The 18,149-nt window shown below is 39.1% G+C and overlaps 1 protein-coding gene across 1 annotated transcript in view; it reads left to right on the top strand.

The window, feature by feature from the left end:
* LOC132895891 (cilia- and flagella-associated protein 43-like) overlaps positions 1-18,149 on the top strand; it is a 53,787-nt gene that overhangs the window by 35,348 nt on the left and 290 nt on the right. The window contains 13 exon segments of the mRNA XM_060936641.1: positions 1,692-1,781; positions 8,227-8,307; positions 8,394-8,519; positions 8,816-8,935; positions 9,026-9,133; positions 9,362-9,448; positions 9,545-9,633; positions 12,087-12,291; positions 12,549-12,661; positions 12,953-13,112; positions 13,248-13,412; positions 13,969-14,049; positions 14,142-14,295. Of these exon segments, the coding sequence (XP_060792624.1) occupies positions 1,692-1,781; positions 8,227-8,307; positions 8,394-8,519; positions 8,816-8,935; positions 9,026-9,133; positions 9,362-9,448; positions 9,545-9,633; positions 12,087-12,291; positions 12,549-12,661; positions 12,953-13,112; positions 13,248-13,412; positions 13,969-14,049; positions 14,142-14,295 (1,579 nt within the window).

The raw sequence follows: 18,149 nt of genomic DNA, 5'->3' as shown, positions 1-18,149 counted from the left end.
TGATGCAGTATGTGGTTTGGCATTGTCATGTTGGAAAATGCAAGGTCTTCCCTGAAAGAGACATCGTCTGGATGGGAACCTGGATATACCTTTCAGCATTGATGGTGTCTTTCCAGATGTGTAAACTGCCCATGCCACATGCACTAATGCAACCCCATACCATCAGAGATGCAGGCTTCTGAACTGAGCCCTGATAACAACTTGGGTCGTCCTTCTCCTCTTTAGTCCGAATGACATGGCGTCCCTGATTTCCATAAAGAACTTCAAATTTTGATTCTTCTGACCACAGAACAGTTTTCCACTTTGCCACAGTCCATTTTAAATGAGCCTTGGCCAAGAGAAGACGTCTGCGCTTCTGGATCATGTTTAGATACGGCTTCTTCTTTGAACTATAGAGTTTTAGCTGGCAACGGCGGATGGCACAGTGAATTGTGTTCACAGATAATGTTCTCTGGAAATATTCCTGAGCCCATTTTGTGATTTCCAATACAGAAGCATGCCTGTATGTGATGCAGTGCCATCTAAGGGCCCGAAGATCACGGGCACCCAGTATGGTTTTCCGGCCTTGACCCTTATGCACAGAGATTCTTCCAGATTCTCTGAATCTTTTGATGATATTATGCACTGTAGATGATGATATGTTCAAACTCTTTGCAATTTTACACTGTTGAACTCCTTTCTGATATTGCTCCACTATTTGTCGGCGCAGAATTAGGGGGATTGGTGATCCTCTTCCCATCTTTACTTCTGAGAGCCGCTGCCACTCCAAGATGCTCTTTTTATACTGTCATGTTAATGACCTATTGCCAATTGACCTAATGAGTTGCAATTTGGTCCTCCAGCTGTTCCTTTTTTGTACCTTTAACTTTTCCAGCCTCTTATTGCCCCTGTCCCAACTTTTTTGATATGTGTTGCTGTCATGAAATTTCAAATGAGCCAATATTTGGCATGAAATTTCAAAATGTCTCACTTTCGACATTTGATATGTTGTCTATGTTCTATTGTGAATACAATATCAGTTATTGAGATTTGTAAATTATTGCATTCCGTTTTTATTTACAATTTGTACTTTGTCCCAACTTTTTTGGAATTGGGGTTGTACATGGTAAACAGGTGTGTGGCCCCCTTGAGCCAGTGTCTCCACTCCTTTAAGGCCAGTTTGACTACCAAGTTTGACTACTTTTTTGGAATCGGGGTTTTATATATATATATATATATATATATATATATATATATATATATATATATATATATATATATGTGTGTGTGTGTGGTTTTGTAAGTTGTTCTACAACATCTTTAAACAGAGTAGCTGCCTGCCATTCTCTTACTCTGAACCTGCTCTGTGCAGTTTTAAACAGTTTAAAACTGAATTTGACTCTTTGTCCTGTGATTGCTTATGAGAAATTCATGCCAAAATTCATTCTGCATAATTTATTGCTCAGACACAGAAATTTACAAATTGGCTTTAGCAGTGAATGATACTGTTTCAGGCAACATATCAGGACAAGTCTTTGAACATGTCCATTTAGGTCTGTTTTGTTTGAGAAACGCTCTGAGAGAAAATTGAATTTTGAAATAATCAGTTTATTGCTATTTTTGAGATTTTAATACTGACTGTTATTTGAACTTTGACTTATGGCTGTTGTGGACAGTTTGCTCAATGTCTGAGTTTCTGTGTATGTTTCTAGATCAAAGTTGAGAAATACCTGACATCTGAGCAGAGGCTTAGAGAGGAGGAGAAGAGTAAGGAAGAGAAACAGAGGAGGCTTGCAGCAAAGGTATAAAACATAATTGTAACGCCAAGTTTCTACACATCACTCATAGTAAAGTAAAAAAGAATACATTTTTGTGCACTTATTATGTCAGAAGTTAACATGTTTTGGTAGCAATTCATGTACACCTTATGGCCATTGCCACTGTGTAAGGTACACTGCGTACACTATGGCCAGATTTATTTGGGTACCTGTCCATCCCACCCATATTTTGGTTTTCTCCAAACAATTGCCACAAGGTGTGAAGCACACAATTGCTAGAATGGACAATTCACTGAGGAAAACTAAGAGGCTTAAACATGTTCCACTATGACTGTGCCCCTGTCCACAAAGTGAGGTCCATAAAGACATGGTTTGCTTAGGTTGGAGTGGAAGAATTCAAGTGTCCTCCACAGAACCATGACCTCAGCCCTACTGAATACATTGGGATGATTTGGCCCAGGCCTTCTAGCATGACATTAGTGCCTGACCAGGACAGTGCAATCAGTGCAATGGGACGTTCAAAAACCTTATATGATTGTGATGGTCAGGTGTCCACAGACTTTTGGCTATCTAGTATGTATTTCTTATACGTGTTGATTATTCTGACTCATTAATCTTTGAAATTATCTCTTGTGGCTGTCCATTTCCTGTATAACTCAGACTCAGAATTCATTTATTTGGATCTTCAACAAACATATATAAAGCATAAAAAACCAAAAATACTTGAAATAGGAAATATGAGAGATCCAGGGGACCTACATTAAGGTAATAAAAATAAAACCGCTATCATGCAGGCCACCATAGGCTCCCTGCAGGAACATAAAATATTTGTAGTTAACTTTTTTTAAATTTTCATAATATGATGTTTAGGTTTGTGATAAAATTCACATTTGACTTATCTTGATAAATTTACACATAGCAATGTCACTTTTGAACAATCTTACATATATAACATACTTAAGCATTATACATAGTAATAGGCATGCAGTCAGTGGTGTATAAACAATATTATTTTATACATATGAAGAACATCTATCTGGAACATGTATAACAATTCACAACATTACAGCTCACACTATAGTTCTGAATGATATGCTGTTTAACATATGAAGAGAACCCTTGAAGACTATGTGTATGAACCTTTTCTAGAATGATTTTTGGTGTGGATTTAATAGTTTGAGGTAGATCATATCTAACACATTTTTCAGCAAATTTGTGTTTAGTTCTTGGTTGATAAATTTGACTTGATGAGCGTGTATTATGAATTGGAGTTACAATATTAAAAGGTAGAGATTGAAAATAGCTGGGAAGAGTGCCTTCATCTCATCTCATCTCATTATCTCTAGCCGCTTTATCCTTCTACAGGGTCGCAGGCAAGCTGGAGCCTATCCCAGCTGACTACGGGCGAAAGGCGGGGTACACCCTGGACAAGTCGCCAGGTCATCACAGGGCTGACACATGGACACAGACAACCATTCACACTCACATTCACACCTACGGTCAATTTAGAGTCACCGGTTAACCTAACCTGCATGTCTTTGGACTGTGGGGGAAACCGGAGCACCCGGAGGAAACCCACGCGGACACGGGGAGAACATGCAAACTCCACACAGAAAGGCCCTCGCCGGCCCCGGGGCTCGAACCCAGGACCTTCTTGCTGTGAGGCGACAGCGCTAACCACTCCACCACCGTGCCGCCCGAGTGCCTTCATGATATTTGAAATAAAATTTAAGTTTCTGTAGATAGAAAATATCTTCAAGCTTCAACAAATGGAGGTTCTTAAACAAGGGTTCTGTATGACAATTATATTTAGCACATGAAATGACTCTAATAATTTTCTTCTGAATCTTAAAAATCCGTTCACAATTAAATCCCCAAAGTAAGATACCAAAGTTTAGATGTGATAACACAAGAGAATTGTAAATCTTTATTTTTGCATCAAGGGGTAGAATATTTTTTAGTCTGTTTAGTATGCCTAAAGTTTTAGAAATTTTGTTTGCAATTTTGTCAACATGATCTTTCCAATTGAGGTTTTCATTTATTGTTAAGCCAAGAAAATTGAATGTACTGACTCTTTCAATAGAAGTATTATTTATTTGGAGATCAATGTGCCCAACTGATTTTTGTGGTGTATGAAATACAATGAATTTAGATTTATTAACATTCAGTGATAACTTATTCAACAGCAACCAGTTGTTTACTTTTTGTAATTCATCATTTACTGTAGAGATGTTTGTAATTTGTTTATTATTTAAATCTATTTTGACAGTTGTTTGTAAGGTTGTGTCATCTGCATATATCATGAATGAGAAAAGCTTACTACTTGCTGTTATATCATTCATGTAAATAATAAAAAGTAGGGGGCCAAGAATGGATCTTTGGGGAACGCCTATGTTTAAAGATTGATGAGATGAGTTATGATCTTCAAATGATACATATTGCTTCCGATTGGATAAATAATTTTTCAAGTGATAGAGATAGACCTTGTATTCCATAATGACTTAGTTTAATTTTAAGTATAGTATGATCTAAGGTGTCAAACACTTTAGAAAGGTCTAAAAAAAACACTAAGTGGTATATTATTATTATCAAGTTCATAGATAAGTCGATCAGTTAGTTCAAGAGCTGCAAATTCTGTTGAGTGATTAGATCGGAAGCCATATTGAGAATTTATAAATAATTTGTTAACATGAAAATAGTCATAAAGCTGATTGTATATAATTTTTTCAAATATTTTTGACATGGCAGGAAGTAATGAAATACAGTAGGGCGGTTGTTTAAGAACTGTGTTTCATCATCTTTTTTATAGACAGGGGTGACTTTGGCTATTTTTAGCAGATTTGGAAAAATGCCAGTGGTTATCATTTGATTAACTATAGTTAAAATTGGTGACAATAGTACAGATTTAATACTTTTTAATAGCTTTGTAGATATTTCATCGAATCCATAACTGGTTTTAGGTGCCAGCTTATCTATAATTTTTTCAATGTCATTCTGAGAAACAGTGTGAAAAGAAAGTTTACAATGAACATTAATTTTTAAGTATTTTTTAAAATTAAGTGGATTGGATGATGTTAGGCCTTTTGCTAAATTTCCTCCAATATTAATAAAAAAGTCATTAAATTTTTCAGCAATAGTTAATTTGTCAGTTATAATTTTGTCATTATCTCTGAAATAGATTGGAAAATCTTTCTTTTTACTTATCCTATTGAGAATATTATTTATTGTTTTCCATGTTTTTTTAATATCTGACTTATACTTGTCAAAAAGCTGGTTGTAATATTTACACTGACAGATAAGTTTCCTAATGATGTTATTGTAAGTATCTAAATTAATTTTAGCTTTAATGTACTCTTGAGATTCAGGGTCTGTTGATTTTTTTATTCTATATAATTTATCTCTATATTTTATTGATCTTAAAATGCCTTCAGTCATCCATGCTGATTTTTTGTGTTTGTACTTGTTGAATTTGACTATTTTCGTAAGAAAATGCTTTTTCTTAGCTTGTTGTATGACATCATGTAGTAGTAAATATGTCTCATTTGGATCAGCATTATTGTCTGTGTCAATGTTATACTTTTGCAGAAGAGATGCAATTTCATCTTTAAATTTGTTGATGGTCTCAGTGTTTTGCAGTGATAGGCTTACATATTTTGATCTTTGTTTAGTGATAAGGTAGTTGTCTAGGAAAGTGAAATATGGTTGATGATCTGAAAATTTAGTCAATAATATACCAGAACTAGTGCTAATGGTTTCTTCAGATAGTTTACAGAAGGAGTTATCTATGAGGCTACCATGTTTATTTGAGAAACGTGTTGGAAGAGTGATTTTTGGGTAGTAACTATAGCTTGTCAGCATATCAAAGTAGTCACTAATATGATTTTTTGAGCTAACTTTAAGTAGGTCAATGTTGTAGTCACCAACCAGTATTATATTACTGTTTTTGTCTAATTGGTTTAGTATAGTTGAAAGTTCAGAAGTAAAACTAGAGTAATCTGCAATTAGTTCTCTTGGGGGCCTATAAATATTAACAATGATTATTGTTTTTTTCTTAGAACCTTTGTTACTTACTTTGATAACCTGCCCTTCCTACGTAGAGAAATAATTTAATTTCATCAAAATTTCATAGCCAAAGTCACTGTGTATATAAGTAATGAGACCACTATACTGGCTACAGGATTTGGGTTGATCCAACATTACATAGTTTTTTAACTGTAATTGTGATTTATCAGATTTTGCAGACAGCCAGCTTTCTTGTATGCATAGAACACTGAAGTGAAAATCAGTTACTTGTAAGGATTCTATAAACAGATTGAATTCATTAAATTTTGCATTAATTGATTGAATATTAGGCGGCACGGTGGTGTAGTGGTTAGCGCTGTCGCCTCACAGCAAGAAGGTCCTGGGTTCGAGCCCCGGGGCCGGCGAGGGCCCTTCTGTGTGGAGTTTGCATGTTCTCCCCGTGTCCGCGTGGGTTTCCTCCGGGTGCTCCGGTTTCCCCCACAGTCCAAAGACATGCAGGTTAGGTTAACTGGTGACTCTAAATTGACCGTAGGTGTGAATGTGAGTGTGAATGGTTGTCTGTGTCTATGTGTCAGCCCTGTGATGACCTGGCGACTTGTCCAGGGTGTACCCTGCCTTTCGCCCGTAGTCAGCTGGGATAGGCTCCAGCTTGCCTGCGACCCTGTAGAAGGATAAAGCGGCTACAGATAATGAGATGAGATGAGATTGAATATTAGTGCTAAATATTGCAAATACATATTTCTTTTTATCAATTAAATCCTTAAATGCATCATAGTCATAATAAGGTGAATGTTTTATAAGTTCAATTTGGTAATCCTCATCATCATCTGATACACTACTATGCATTATGTGAGTTAGAGAATTACATTCAACACCACCTGCATGTTTTAAGATATCATCATCCAGGGTCATAACTTATGAAAGGTAGTGAAACAAAATGTGACAAAATCAATAACATTATGATAAAACATTTGTACAATAAGCCATAAGTGTAAAATGTTGCATAAACAAAGAAACCTGCAAAGGAGGAAGCTAGTAAGAAATACAGTATAAAATAGTACAGGTAACAATAAATTGGAACACACATGCAAGTGAACCAATTACAGCTACATACAATTGCTGACATGCATTTATTCATTTGAATCGATGCTTATACTGTGTCAGTGTGGTTCTTAATCCTGTATAATCTGATGCTTCAATACTGAAATAAGCTAAACTAGGGGTCATGACATTTGCAATTGGTATTATTTGTAAGACATATTAATTGTTTGAAGGAGTACATTAGATTATTCAACAGACTGATTGCTGCAACACAATATTTGATAAACAAATCAGTACATATATGTGTATGGCAGACATAGTTTTACGTGTTCATTAATACACAAATATTTGATAAGTAGTTTAAATAAATGTGAGATAAAAAAAAAAAACTGATATACCTCATATGTAATGACTAAAATAATATTTGACAGGTCATTAAGTGCTTTATAAGGGGCACCCGGCACATAATCTTATTATTTAACTGATGCTATTTTACTTGTGGGCTCAAGTTAGATGTTCCCTGACTTTCATTAGGATACGCCCCAAATTGTTACGACCATCCCACTTATCTCTGTTAAAGACAATTTTGTTTGATAGCGCAATCCCACATCCCCAGAATTTGTCATTCTTTGATGCTTCTACGAGCTCATTTGAACCAGTTTGTATCAGGAAGTTCATTATTGAGTCATTCTGTTGAAATTTCTTCATACACACATCATGCATGATGTCAATACAGTTCTTTTCCCATTCAGAGCTGTTGTAGTTTTTGACTTGTTGTCCAAGCCTGTGGCATTCAGAAGGTGTAGATGCTTTTCTCACTTCTGCAGCACTCTTATGGTCATTGAAAAATGAGCATTTCTTATACTGAAACAGCTGTTCTGCAGAATGGTACACAAAGCCATCTTCTGTTATGGGAGATTTGTAAAAATTGGAGAGAGGACTGGCACCTGAGTAAAAGGCGGTGATATTGTCTTTGGATGGAGAGAAGATTTTGTGAGGATGGAGGTCATCTGGGAGCCTAGAGAGTGTCTCTGTGGTGTAGATATGGCCATCAATGTTTAGCTTGTCTACACTGAGTGTTGCCCTTTTTCCCTGTTTACGTGCCTCAGTGAGGATAGGTCGCAGGATTTGCCTGCGGTTTTGTATTGCAACTGGAAAGTCTTCATCCACAAAAACATTAGTCCCTTTCAGCTCATGCCTTGCATTCCACACGTTTTCCCGATCACCATACTAGTGAAATTTCACAATAATTGTCCGAGGTCTTTTAGAGAGATTTTGTTTTGTGCCAAGCCTATGACATCTCACAATGCGAATGTTATCCACAGCAGACATTTTCATTTTTTCCTTCAGAACTTGTCGAACTTTATCCTGACATTGTGCCCATGTCTCCCCTTCCCCTGTATAGGGGGACAAAACCAGAGAGCGAGCTTTGGATGATATGATGGGTGGAGCGCTTGAGGTCAAAAAAGAGGACCTCCTGAGTATGGTATAGTAGCCAGTTTGATTTTAGCACAAAACATTTAGAATACAATAATATTAAACAGTTGAATAATTGTTTTATTTGACTTAAAGGAAGTGCCACCACCAGAGTTCATAGATAAGCCTGAGTTCCAGTGGACAGAGGAGGAAAAAAGATGCTACAAAGAGTATGAAAGTAAATTAAAGGAGCTCAGTGAAGAACAGGAGAAATATAGAAAGGTGTGATTTATTAGCCATTAAATTATTCTCATAAGGAATGTGCAATTGTGTTCTGTACATGTACAATGTGCTGAATAACTGGATAAAAAAAATCTGTTTAATTTTGTGTTCCTTAAAATATTAGAGGTCTGTTCTAATTTCATTACTAGACACATGATCAGAAGCAGCACTGTCATATGCACTGTGGTGTTATAACATCTAAGTCAAATACTCCTTTGTCAAGAGTACAACATTTTAAGCTTCAATTGTATATAGGTATGTTATTATATTTGAACATTTATCATTTATGGTCCCAGACTTTGGAGGGAGAAATGAAGAAACTGCAGGTGTCCATTAAAGATGCCACTCAGGCCTTTGATGAAAGACTGAGCAAGTTGTTAGAAAGGAAAATGAAATTAGACATGGTTTTATGCCAGGCAAGTTGATTTACCTCATAGTATATAATATATAGGCATAGTATGTAAGCTTACAATATCAAGTAATGGATAATAACTTTTGTACCTCAGGAAGAGCTAAAGATCAGCAATCTGTTCCAATCCTTGTTGATTGAGGAAGCGATACTCAACAGAGAGGAAGAGTTGAGCTACAGACTGGAGAAGGCACAGACTGTTCAGGTACATTTTTTGTTACATTCCTGTTGTCAGTTGTGCAGTTCATTTGGGTGTAGTGAACTTTGAACAAAAGGGTGAAACAAGTGATGCACATAGCTCATCGTGCTCCTAAAAATGAGACAAGTTGTGCATGAAGAAACTTGTGTGGCATGTTAATTATATTGGCTATGAGGTTGTTTTTCATGTCCTCTAAAATGCTTTTGTGTATGACTCACTCTTCTCTGTTGGCAGAATCAAATTGGGAAAACTCTAATTACTCTCGGAGAGGAGGTAGAAGCTTTTCGAGAGACGTATGAGCATTCTGTTGCACAAGATAAAGTAAGATCACTGTCACTAAACTACCGTAATCATAATACTATGATTGATCTTGGTAATATATCAGATATACTCTGACATCTTTTCTCCTTTTGAAAGCTTCTTGACAGTGGATTTCGCAAAGAGTTTAGTGATGTCACTGGACACATGGTTGACCAGCTGTACAAGCTTTACAAGCGCAGACCCAGGTACTTTCAAAAATAGAGATCCTTCAATAAATAAAGATAAGATAAAATACAATAAAATGTTACTGATCCCAAAGGATTTTTTTTTGCAATTTGCTCAAAACAATACAAATAACAGTGAGCATATTTGGTTAAAAAAAAATAATATACACCGTACCAACGGTGGTACCTCACAGCAAGAAGCTCCTGGGTTTCTGGCCCAGTGGCTGATGCGGGCCTTTCTGTGTGGAGTTTGCATGTTCTCCCCGTGTCAGCGTGGGTTATCTGCAGGTGCTCACAGTCCAAAGACATGCAGGTTAGGCTAATATGTGGCCCTAAATTGACCGTAGGTGTGAATGTGAGTGTGAATGGTTGTTTGTCTGTATGTGTCAGCCCTGTGATGACCTGGCGACTTGTCCAGGGTGTACCCCGCCTTTCGCCCGTAGTCAGCTGGGATAGGCTCCAGCTTGCCTACGACCCTGTAGAACAGGATAAAGCGGCTAGAGATAATGAGATGAGATGAGACACCGTACCAATCAAAAGTGGGGATACACCTATTCATTCATAGGTTTTTCTGTATTTTGATGATTTTCTGCATTGTAGAACAATGCTGAAAACATCCATCCATTATCTGTAGCCGCTTATCTTGTACAGGGTCGTAGGCAAGCTGGAGCCTATCCCAGTTAACTATGAGCGAGAGGCGGGGTACACCCTGGACAAGTTGCCAGGTTATCACAGGGCTGACACATACAGACAAACAACCATTCACACTCACATTCACACCTATGGTCAATTTAGGGCCACCAATTAGCCTAACCTGCATGTCTTTGGACTGTGAGCACCTGCAGAAAACCCACGCTGACACTGGGAGAACATACAAACTCCACACAGAAAGGCCCGCATCAGCTGCTGGGCCCGAACCCAGGAGCTTCTTGCTGTGAGGCGACAGTGCTAACCACTACACCACTGTGCTGCCCCTTACTGAAAACATCAAAACTATGAAACAACATATAGCACATATATGGCATTGTGTTGTCAACAAAAAAGTTTAAAAACAAAAGAAAATATATTTTAGATTCCTTAAATACCCAGCCACTGGGGTTGCACAAGCCAGTGCATACTTAGTGCCGGTCCCATGCCTGGATAGATTGGGGTTGCATCAGGAAGGGCATCCAGTGTAAAACCTATGCCAAATCAAATATGCGGTATGGATCCGCTATGGTGACTCCTAACGGGAGCAGCCAAAAGAAGAACAAGATCTTAGATTCCTTAAAGTAGCTGCCGTTTACCTTGATGACACTTTGCACACTATTATCTTAACCAGCTTGATGAGGTGATTACCTGAAATGCTTTTCAATTAACAGGTGTGCCTCATCAAAAGATAATTAGTGGACTAGTTTCTTGTCTTCTTAATGAGTTTGAGATCAAACAGTAAATAGTAAATAATAAATATACAGCAGAGAAACAACAGTCCATTATTACTTGTGTACATCTCATCTCATCTCATCTCATTATCTCTAGCCGCTTTATCCTTCTACAGGGTCGCAGGCAAGCTGGAGCCTATCCCAGCTGACTACGGGCGAAAGGCGGGGTACACCCTGGACAAGTCGCCAGGTCATCACAGGGCTGACACATAGACACAGACAACCATTCACACTCACATTCACACCTACGGTCAATTTAGAGTCACCAGTTAACCTAACCTGCATGTCTTTGGACTGTGGGGGAAACCGGAGCACCCGGAGGAAACCCACGCGGACACGGGGAGAACATGCAAACTCCACACAGAAAGGCCCTCGCCGGCCCCAGGGCTCGAACCCAGGACCTTCTTGCTGTGAGGCGACAGCGCTAACCACTACACCACCGTGCCGCCTACTTGTGTACAATAAAATAAAAATATTCTTATAAGTGTACATATGCAAAAATACTGCTGATATAGCTAACTTATCGAAGAAGACGAACCTTTTATTTGTCATATATACACTAGAACACAGTGAACTTGTTTCTCTGCATTTTACCCATCTGAAGCAGTGAACAGAGAGAGAGAGCAGTGGGACATGCCCAGGGAGCAGTTGGGGGTTAGGTGCCTTACTCACGGACACTTCAACAATGGATGTAGAGGAAGGGGAAAATTTTGGGAAACCAGTGACTTTTTGGTCCCAAAACTGCTTCTCTAACCTTTAGGCCATGGCTGTCCCATCAGGATGGGGAAAGTGGTCCAAAAAACATTCCCACAATGAGGAAAAACAGTCATTTTCCTATCCACATCATGTGAAAGCCTAAACATTAGTACAAATAACCATGGAAGGTGCATGCAAAACCAGTAAAAAATTATGTTAGAACGGAGAGCAATGCAGGCAGGCTGTGACTCATGGCGGTGCTGAAAGTAGAATCTTTTGTGATATTCTTTCCGATGTGACTATAGATTAATTTGACTACCATTTGGTTCACTGACAGTAGAATGTGTTCCTTCTCAGAATCCAGATTATGAAGGCACAGACAGACAAGACAAGCTTGTTTAAGGAATCTTCCATGTTGAGTCAAGCAGCAGAAGGATTCTCACAGGTGATGAAGGTCATGGAGGGGTTAGATGCACCAAAGAACATGCCAGAGGGTCTGGACCCAGCCATATGGCAGAGATGCTGTCTGGCTAGGAGGACCAAAGTGAAGAGTGAGCAGAAGGTAAGAAAATGATCTTAATAATGGCTATTAAAGTGCACAAGTTTGCTGAGAATGCCTCCTGTGACAAAATTCTTACTAAAGAAGTGGTCATCTAGTTTTTTAAATCGACCATCAATTTGAGTCCTCCATGTGTATTTTATTAGCCAATCTTACGAAATGACAGTGTTAACTGATAATAATGGAACATTGCAGTGATCCAAAACATCCCACTCAAAATAAAGACAAAGCATGTTCTGTATTTTCACTTTCTGTGTTAGGTAAAAATTCAGGCGCTGACATTAGCAGAGATGCAGAAATTTATGCAGACGAGAACAAAAGAGGAGGAGAATGTACAAATGGAAATCAAGAAGCTTGTTGATGATCTTACTTGGTAAGAAATTGATTTTTGTGGATGTTTCTGATATGTTAGTATCATGCGGAGAAATATTCAAAGCACTCACATGTCTATGGTATGTAGGAACAAGGTTAAAATGGTGCTAAATCATGATGTTATATTGTCATAAAACATAGCAACAACAAAAAGGGGCTTTATAAATATTCTTTAGGAATATTTTAAGGATTTATTCAATCATTTGTTCATGTTGTAAAACATTTGCGAACCTTTCAGAACTACAGTTTTTATACTCGTACTATTGTGTACTCAATATTAAATTCCCTTCAGCCTGCGAGAAGAGAAGACCAGGTTCTGCCTCGATGTTCTGGTGCAGATCGTGTTAAAACAGGGCCAGGTTGAGTTGGAGACTGGAGACTTGACTGCAGACTACTCAGACTCTTTGTTGCTCCACCGCAGTGTTGTGGAGGAGCTGAACAAAACCATCAGGGTACTCAGACTAATATTACACTCTACTCTACTCTTGCTGTTTATGCTTATTAACATTTCATATCTTGAGAACTTATACAGAACCATAGTGTGACACAGGGTGCAAATAATGTGTAACACAGAGCATCTCTTCCAGGCTCTAGGAGAGCAGAAGATTGCCAGCATGGTGGAGGGCAAAGACTTTCATAAAGAGATTATTCAGCAGGAATGGGAGCACAAGAGGATGAGTCAGCTAATAGAAGATCTTGAAAACAAAGCCAGAGACATTCAGATGCTTTATGTGTCTCAGGACGTCCTGGAGGTAAAGCCTGAATGTGTTTCTGGTGATGGTATGTTACAGAACTATGCATCGTGTGGATGTTCTTGAATGGAACGTTTCCCTGCCTGAGTAATTCATTTGTAAAACTCTTTACTATGAAATACAGTGATGCAGCTGATACCCTTCCCTGAGGCAGAAGTGCAAATTAATTTTTTGTAAAGTGTAGTGTCAGGACATCTGCCTGCCTGATGTTTAACATTTATTGCCCCAACAACTGTACATCAATATGATCTCTGCAGTGAGTTGACAATGTATAGGATACATCTATCTTTTATCAGACAGCTCTACCATATATGTGTACATTATGAGTATACCTTCTGACTGTAAACAGTTTGTCTTTCTGCCTCATTGGGAAGCTTTTGTATAGCAACAGATGGGCTAGTCATTAAGTTTATACCTGCAAAAGTCACCTGTATGAAAGGTGAACCTGATAAATCGACTCATGGTTGTAGCTACAATGTGGATATAGCTAAAAAAGGCAACTAGTATATTGTCTGAATGTCTAGACATGTAATGACACTGAGTATGTAATTTTAAGTACCTGACAGAGTCAGACCATGGCAACAGAATGTCCAAGAAGATATCTACTCTAGAGAAGATAATGATGTTACAAGAGAAGGTAACAAGTCATTCTTCTGAATGAGTTAAAATCAAAGTAAATCCATGCATGTTCTCACTACTGCATGAGTCAACTGCTGGCTTTTTGTCTAGACTCATCTGAAGAATGTGGAGAGCTATAAGAGGCAGATAATGGAGTTGAACAGAGAAGCAAAGGTGAAGAAAGAGAAAAATACAGCTTTAGATCCGCAGTTGACCAACACGCAATTGACTCTCGCAGAAGAATTTAACATCTATGAGTCCTCAGGTATCTGGATTTTTTAAATGAAAACTTTAAAATATTAAAAGAGAGAGTAGCTTTAATTATAAACCCAAACCCATTCTGTGTAAACCTTTGGGCTAGTCAGTAAGTTTACACCTACAAAAGTCACCTGTATGAAAGGTGAATCTGATAAATCGACTCATGGTTGTAGCTACAATGTAAAGTTCCCTTTCTTTCTAACACCTGCTTTCTTTGTAATACCTGCTGTATTTATTTGACTGGTTTTGATGATTATACTGTAGATTATACTGTAGATTAATTGCACATTTTGAGAAAGGAGCAAAACATTATTTTCTGTATTATTACAGTATAGACCCCTTTCACATGACGTCACCGCGCCGCGAGATTTTGTTAGGCGCCATATTAGAAGACCAAGTACATGCACTCACAATATAAAACAAAGTACGAGCGAGAGTAAAGTGACACGATGGATGATAATTCTGGTTATGTGAGTACATTACCAGCTGCAGAAAGGGCACGGTATGTGGAGAAACTGGCTGTGATTGATGGGTTTGACCCTATGATAAGACTCGCGGCAAGGGAGAATGGAAACATAAGGAGGACCGGACACCAATTCTGCCATCTGTTTGCTACCCAGACATTGTAAACTATTTGTTGTTTACACCCAGTGCCTACACTCAGTGTTCGAACTATGCCGATATTTTTGGGGGTCCCTTTTTTTCCCTTGGGGGGTGCTTGCGCTTGTCTTGGAGCGCGGATCTCCAAACACATGAGAAGCCTATCTTACGCACATATCACGCGGACTCCACACCTCCACACACGCATCGCGTCTGAAGTCATAACTCATCGGGGGAAGTCGTGTCCACATTGGCATGTTCAAAAAACAACCTTGCGTCAACAATGATACCACATGCAAGAAAAAAAAAAACAGTCAGGCTACTCAACAACCAACCTGGCAGCAGCGAGCAAGCCCCAAACCATCCTAAATTATTATTATTATTAAATTGTAGAAGTCTGGGAGGCTTGCTCCTCATACAGTTATCAACTTGGGGCCAATTTAGCATGTTTTAAATCTGAATTTCTTGCGTTTGCTTACCTCAAAGTGTCCGCAGATCATGCACAGACTTATCCATTATATCCACAGTTTTTTGCCAAGTCTCACACAGGTTTCTTTCAAGTCTACTGTTGGGCCAATAAATCATAAATTAAATAGCTCAGATTTGTTTGTTTAAGTCGTTTGCCACTCCACTTTATTCTCGTGGGTTCACATACCGCTGCCGTTATTTCCCCCTAATCACGAGTTTGTTGGTCTTCCAAAATGGCGCAGGGTCTGTTTACTTCCGGTTTCAGGTGACGTCAGTGAAAGGGGTCTATATAGCCAAATATATGTGGGTAGCTGACCATCACACCCTTATGTGCTTGTTTTCATTCGTTCCAAAGCCATGGGCATTAATATAGTGTTGGTACCTTCTTTGTTGCTGTAAAACTTCCACTCTTCTGGGAAGTCTTTCCACTAGATTTTGGCACTTGGCTGTGGAAAGTTGCCATTCAACCACAAGAGCATTAGTGAGATCAGGTACTGATGATGAAGGCCTGGTGCACAGTCAAGCTGACTATGTTGATCCCAGAGGTGTTCAGTGGGTTGATGCCAGAGCTCTGTGCAGGTCACTTGAGGTTTTCCACTCTAACCTTGGCAAACAATGTTCTAATGGTCCTCACATTGGTCCATAAAGGGACTTTGTCATGCTGGAACAAATTTCAGCTCCTTAGGTCCAGTGAAAGGAACTCTTAAAGGATATGGGACATGGATTTTTACCTGGGCATAATTATGTAGGGCGGCACGGTGGTGTAGTGGTTAGCGCTGTCGCCTCACAGCAAGAAGGTCCTGGGTTCGAGCCCCGTGGCCGGCGAGGGCCTTTCTGTGTGGAGTTTGCATGTTCTCCCCGTGTCCGCGTGGGTTTCCTCCGGGTGCTCCGGTTTCCCCCACAGTCCAAAGACATGCAGGTTAGGTTAACTGGTGACTCTAAATTGACCGTAGGTGTGAATGTGAGTGTGAATGGTTGTCTGTGTCTATGTGTCAGCCCTGTGATGACCTGGCGACTTGTCCAGGGTGTACCCCGCCTTTCGCCCGTATTCAGCTGGGATAGGCTCCAGCTTGCCTGCGACCCTGTAGAAGGATAAAGCGGCTTGAGATAATGAGATGAGATGAGATAATTATGTATAAAGGACATAAGAAATGCCATCTAAATCACTGCAGGGCATCAAAAATGTGAAAATCATCACATTATTCAAGTTTTTTTATACATCAGCGTAAAACAAGGATTCGTTAATGAGCTAGGTGGTCACGTGACCCGTGACGTCACAAAAACTTTCCAAGGAGCCAGCGCTTGGGAATCTAATGTAAACAGGTTACCGAAATGGACACCATCGACAGTGATATTCCCGATGTTTCACAGAGATGTGAAGTCAGACCCTATCAATTCAAACCGATAGCTGGAAATTCACATGAACATAGATCTTGTCTTTACTCTGACGGGTTAGATGATTCTGAGAGTGAGAGTTCATTCAGCCCTCATGAAACTGAAAGCGGTCGGCTCGATAACGCTTCCTGGTAAGTTAAAAACAATTCTGCTCAAAGGCTAATGATCTGTTGAAAGAAGTATTATTTTTGTATCATACATTGAAAGTTCATCATAGATCTAGCTAAAGTCTGTTGCAAGCTAGTTTTTTTTTTGCTGATATTTTTCGAGTTTGATTGAGATACAATGCTTCCAGAGTCCGAGATGAAAACATTCAAAATGGCGAAACGAGTCAGAATTATGATAATCAATAACTGATACACCCAAAATTATAATACTAATCCTTACCTCGGCTTTCAGACGCTTAGCGCAGAGGTCTTCAACAGGGGGGTCGCGAAATCGCACCGGATCACTCATATCAACAAAAATATTCCTGCCCTGTCCCCTGGCCTCCGTGCAGGGATGCAAACAGCGCACCTTTCGGCGGATGCCGCCTTTTTCACGGCTGAATCACGCAGATCCGATTAAAAAAAAATGAAACATGAAACATGAAGTATAAGGATGAGAAAAAAACAGTTTAAATTGGGAAGCTGCACACATTTGTGCAGCCTGGCGCAAATGTGCGCAGCTTCCCGATTTAAACTGTTTTTTTTCTCATCCTTATACTTCCTGTTTCATGTTTCATGAATTAATATCGCTCAGTACCTGAGTATTAATGTTGAAAGAATCCTCAGTGAAATGGTCCGAACACAGTTTGTGGGAAACAGTAGGTGCAAAGTTTTTTCAACAGGTGTTCTGTAAAGTTATCCTACCTCTTGGATTTGTCCTACCAAGCCTACTGCGCATGCGCAGGTGAGCCCACACTTTCCTCAGCTTCGGGTCCTTGGGGAATGCAAAAAAACTTACTCCAGGGCATTTCCCATTGGAATTATTGCAACCATAAGCAGCACAATACACCATGATGTCCAATGTATGATGTCCAATGTACTTTAAAGACTATAAAAACAATTTTCTTGTCATCCACTTCTCCATTCATCTACCCGCTTGTGCTGTGCCCGAAAGTTTTTGTGACGTATGATCACGTGACAGCGGCTCTTCCGGTTGCAAAAAATGCATATCGGAAGTCGAGCAGAAATGCCATATAATCATCACGAATATAACGATTTTGCTGAATTTAATAGATGATTTTGTCTTTGTTGATGCAATTAATTCATATTTTTAATGGAAAGAAACTGATATAGCGTGCATTTATGTTTCATGTCCCATATCCTTTAATGCAACAGCATACTTGGACTTCCAACTTTGTGGCAACAGTTATGGGAAGATCCACATATGGGTGTGATGGTCAGGTGTCCACAA

This window comes from Neoarius graeffei, chromosome 13 (genome assembly GCF_027579695.1).
Source record: "Neoarius graeffei isolate fNeoGra1 chromosome 13, fNeoGra1.pri, whole genome shotgun sequence".
In the NCBI taxonomy this organism is placed as follows: Eukaryota; Metazoa; Chordata; class Actinopteri; order Siluriformes; family Ariidae; genus Neoarius; species Neoarius graeffei.
This window is presented reverse-complemented; position numbering and strand designations above follow the sequence as displayed.